The following is a 4,895-nucleotide window of genomic DNA, read 5'->3' as shown; positions in this document are numbered from 1 at the left end:
ATTTGCTGTCCTTTTTTTATTAATCTTATCAGTCGAGTAGACGTTTAATAAATATCATAGCAGAATTTGGCACATCTAAGAGCCTGTGTACACCAATGTACTTCGGAATTCTGGTTAACAGTTTGTTCTTGTTGACAATCTCACGGCGGCGGCGGTGGTGGCGATGGCGGCAGCGTCACAAGGACGATGGCGCACACATCAATGTTGTATCGTCACGCATGTGCGCAGCATGTTACTAGTGTTGCTACGTGCACGCGTATATATCTCCGCCTCGCGGATTTGTCGCAATGTCTCGTGTCGTTTGGAAGCAGAGTCGGAGCGAACATGGACGTATGGCGAGGCAAAGAGCGGAGCGAAGCGGAGCGGAGCGACGCGGCGCGGCGCGACCTTGTCCTTGAGCATAATCTTTCCTCGTTATCGGACGGTCGTCGAGGCTGCGGTCGCATCGGACCGACTGCGAACGATTAGTGCAACTCCCGACTGTGCGTCAGCCTTCTTTTTATATTTGTGAATAATAATGCACCCGGTATCTCGCAGCGTATCGGAAGTACGATGATGATATACATATAAATTTTTGCATTACTTGTGAGAATTACGTGTTTGGAAGAACCTCTATTGTTTGCGATCAGTTACTTTTCATTATACACTTAGATTTATTTTAATCAAGTAAATTAACTTTTATTCCGATTTAATTTACTTCCTTTATCTTTTTCTAAATTTTTAAAATTAGAAAAAAAGTAAAAAAGTGTAAGTTAAATGGTTAAAGTCGATCTATATTGATAGAAAAAAAAATGGACATTACTCTAAAATCTGTTTGTATTTCATTTACATTGAGATAATAATTGAACAAGAATATATAATCTCTCGCGTTTGAATTTTCGTTGCAAATATTATTGGCTTCGTACATAAGAACTATTCCAGGTCTAGGCCTGTTTTCCTGAGAAGAAAGATAATCCGAGTACCTCAAATCATGACTGTCACGAGTCATCTTGAACGAGCGCTATTGGTTATCAGTGATACCCCCCAGGTTCTAGGAAGCAAAGTCGCTATCGCTGACCTTGCTAGCGAAATACTTAACGCAGCGGCACGTGTGCGACGACGTAGAAGCTGACGAAGCAGAAGAGACCCGTGGATAACGAACGAAGACGCGTGAAAGAAAAGGAGCCTGCAGTGGCGCGATGTTTAATTAAGACATTATCTATTTTGATATATAGTATAGGCAACGCACAGCATGTTTAGATCATTATAACTATTATAGATTAGAGAATATCATCGATATTGCTAGAATAATAATAGATGTAAAAATATATTCTCTTATCTCACTTGTTTATCTTATCATATACGTGAATGTCATTACTTATTTATTACCTGACCGTAAAATTGAAATAATGTGGGAGTAAATTGAATAAACGTATGAAGTCCAAGGTAAGAGGAAAGTGGAAGAGGAAGAATAAAGAGGGACAAAGGGGATTCCGACACGCGCAATCTAGCGTTTCCGAATATGAATACACTCGACTATATTATTAGCTGGATCGTTGGAAACACGCGCGCGCAAGGTCAGCTTTCGCGTCTCATTCCCTTTACCTCTCTACATGAGACCGTTGTTTCATCCACCCCCTAATCATAAAGATGAATCTACCGTAAGCATGTTTTTTTTATAGGCATTGACGCCGGTGACGAACAATCGCGCTTGTTTTTTTTCATGCACGTGTCCTGTCCACGTGTCTGTCACTAAAAAAAATGACTATTCATTGTTCGAGAATATTCCTTGGAAAACGACGCAACGACGTTCGTTTAATTATTAGAAGAAGATAATTTTGCCTCGCATCCATGTACGTCATTTATGGCTATGGCAAAAATTTAAGCAGTAAGACGTAAGCAGATCAGCATTTTAGATTTGCTGCTTACGTCATTGCCTTATATTCTTTACTATGATTTTTGACGATTTGTTTATTATGTTACATTTTTCTATGATAAAGTCATGGACTTTTATCCTATCGAAATGATAATTACAGCTATTTAGAGTAAATATTTCGGAGGCCTTGACGCTCCCAACTGGTTTACGTGGCATGACTTCCGGCGTGCTTTCACAAATGACTCGTCCCTCGAAGGGACGTTTTCGTTGCCTCACCTCGAAGCGTTTGGTCAGTAGTATTTAACATGATGACCCACTTGTACTCTCATAACTTTATGGATTTACAAAGTATAGATCCTACCATAAAAATGGCATTAAGCAATTACTACTAAAAATAATTACACCCAATATGGCTTACTTGCTATTTATAGATACATAGTTACGCATGAATAGTTAAATCTTTATTACATCCATGTGAATATTGAAAATCTATTTGAATATGTCATATTTTCAATCAATGAATTCAGAAATGTTCCTATATATTTTGAATGTATGTAATTACCAATTTTCAATGTTGGACTCAGCAAAAATTATAACATTTAGGAAAACTATATTGGATACATTTATCTTATTACAATTGTAATAATAAGAAATTAAAATTAATTTAAAATTGTTAAAAATAACTTTTACTAAAAGTAGAAACAAATTATGGCACTAATTAAATAATTTTTTATTTCTGTCTCCAACAATTACTAATGATAATTATTAGAAAAATTAGAAACATATACAGTAAATGTAATATATAAAACATTGTCAAAAGTAGTTAGATTAGATTTTAGCATTTGAATCTTTACTCAAAGCTTTATGCAAATCTTTTTCGTTTTTTAAAAATTTAACATCTTTATTGCTGACAACGAATAAAAAAAAATAAAAGAAAAGAAAAATAAAGATTTCTACTTTTTTTTTTTGCAAAGCGGTGCTTTCTCGCAATTGCGCAATTATTACGATCGGATACTGATCTTTTGCGGAAGAACTGGAGTTCCGTTACAATGCAACGAACTGTAGCCACGACGAGTAACTGTAAAGGACTCCAACGTGCTAACCTGTTGCAACAGTCAGCAAGGATGCAAAGAAGAAATACACATCGATCGCAATGAAATATTTTATAAACCTCCTTACTCTTTTTTGTGACATTTTAAATAAAAATTAAATCTAAAAATTAAGTCTATTGTCTCCGTCAGCTCGGGCGGTTTATGACATGTTCTGATAATAATAAAGTTACAGGTGAGGGGGAGAGGAGAACATTTCTTTCTCAGGTTTGAAAAGATTTCATTCGATCGATTCGTTACCATACACTTTCGACGTAGGCTCTGATCGATAAGGCTAAAAATATCAAACGATAGCATATGCGTGGACGATCGAATGATATCGGGATCGTCAGTGTCATGCGGTGTCAGGGGGACACTCCATCATGGAATAACAGGAAATCGGATACCGGGCGGCGGAGAACTGATATTGTCGTAGCTGGGACCTTAGTTTGGTAATTGCGACACCCTCGTTGCGATAGTGCCAACGACAGGTGATCGCGCATATCACATATCTTTATACATCCGTTATTCGCAGCATAACACTCTTCTCTACATCATTCGCGATAAAACGTCGCGTCGGACATTCGAACGTTAACGATAAACATACAGTAGTCGATATCGACTTGCAAAGTCCTTGAGAGCAGGAAACGATTTAACGGCGCAACTGTTCAATCTTTATAGGCGGATCACTCGTTAATGATTAAAATAATGCGATCGTTATCGTTGAAGGATATATAATTGGATGATTTTCGATAATTGAAGTTAGTCATCGTTTATTTTATGCGTTAGTTAAGAATTCAGTGATGCGTATTTTTACATTGATCGTATTTATTAATTGCTCGTGAGTGTTATCCAAGGACAATGCTCCGTCGTAAAACGAAAACATATTACGTAATTAACATCGCATTTCGAAGCTGCTTTGAGAGATCACAGCGCAATTTCATTGTTCATTAGGTCTGTTTGAAGCTCCTCGTAATATATTGTACATTACAAATCTAATACATTCTATAAAAAAATAGCGATGTAAATTTAACACCATGCGATATTTATATAATTCTCATTGTGTTGAATACATTGTGTATTAATATTAACATCGATATGAATTCAACACCATGAGTTTCAAATCAACACTATCATAGTATTTATATATAAACATCGGAGGTTTGAAACCCATATTAATGTTAATATTAACACAGTGGGAATTATGTAGACATCGCGCATGGGTGTATACTTTTTTTAGCGTGTATACTTTTATCTAATAAAAAAAAACAATAATTGAGATACTAAAATCGCACATTTTTTTAAAAAGATAGAAAAAGATAGAAAATTATTAAAGAGTAGAAAATTATGTACAGATTAAAAATCACTGACTATCTCCGAGCGAAGCCAGTACCTATCGAGCAACGGTAGGAACTGGTAAGTGCATCGAAGCATCGACGCTATTTCTGCACACACACATATACGTACGTAGACAAGTGTCAACGGCCTCGTCACTATTCAGCGCAAGTGCGCTTCGCTGGACAGGCATGGCGTGAACGTCGAGTCGCGACGAAAGAGTATCAGAGGTCGATATCACAACGCCCAATTTCCTTCTCGTTCATGCGCGAAATCAAATAAATGGGGATTATGTAATTTTAGGAAAATCACATTAGATAAATGTAACTCCTCTGAGATTTAAATTGTTAAATGACTTTTCTTCATAGGACATGTTGATTCATCATTCGATGTTATAATCTTAAAGTAATGAAAAGTTTTTACGATATAAGGTACGAGAAGAGAACGGACTTTATTGAAATAGCGGTGAATGAACTGTCAATTCGTTTTCGAACGACAGACCGTATAATTACGTATGTTCGTTGCGGTTCAATCGACAAATGGGTCCTGACAGTATCACGTGATCTCTTTAAATTATGTCACAGTCAATCTCCGCACTCCCGCGTTTATTGAACCAT

General features: G+C 36.6%; 1 protein-coding gene across 1 annotated transcript; it reads left to right on the top strand.

The window, feature by feature from the left end:
- Positions 1-229: 229 nt before the first annotated feature.
- LOC105620959 lies at positions 230-1,111 on the top strand. The gene is made up of 2 exons (XM_012202434.1): positions 230-507; positions 922-1,111. Exons 1-2 carry the CDS (start codon positions 230-232, stop codon positions 1,109-1,111), a joined length of 468 nt encoding a protein of 155 aa, XP_012057824.1.
- The last annotated feature ends 3,784 nt before the right edge of the window (positions 1,112-4,895 follow it).

This window comes from Atta cephalotes (assembly GCF_000143395.1).
Source record: "Atta cephalotes unplaced genomic scaffold scaffold00031, whole genome shotgun sequence".
Lineage (NCBI taxonomy): Eukaryota > Metazoa > Arthropoda > Insecta > Hymenoptera > Formicidae > Atta > Atta cephalotes.
This window is presented reverse-complemented; position numbering and strand designations above follow the sequence as displayed.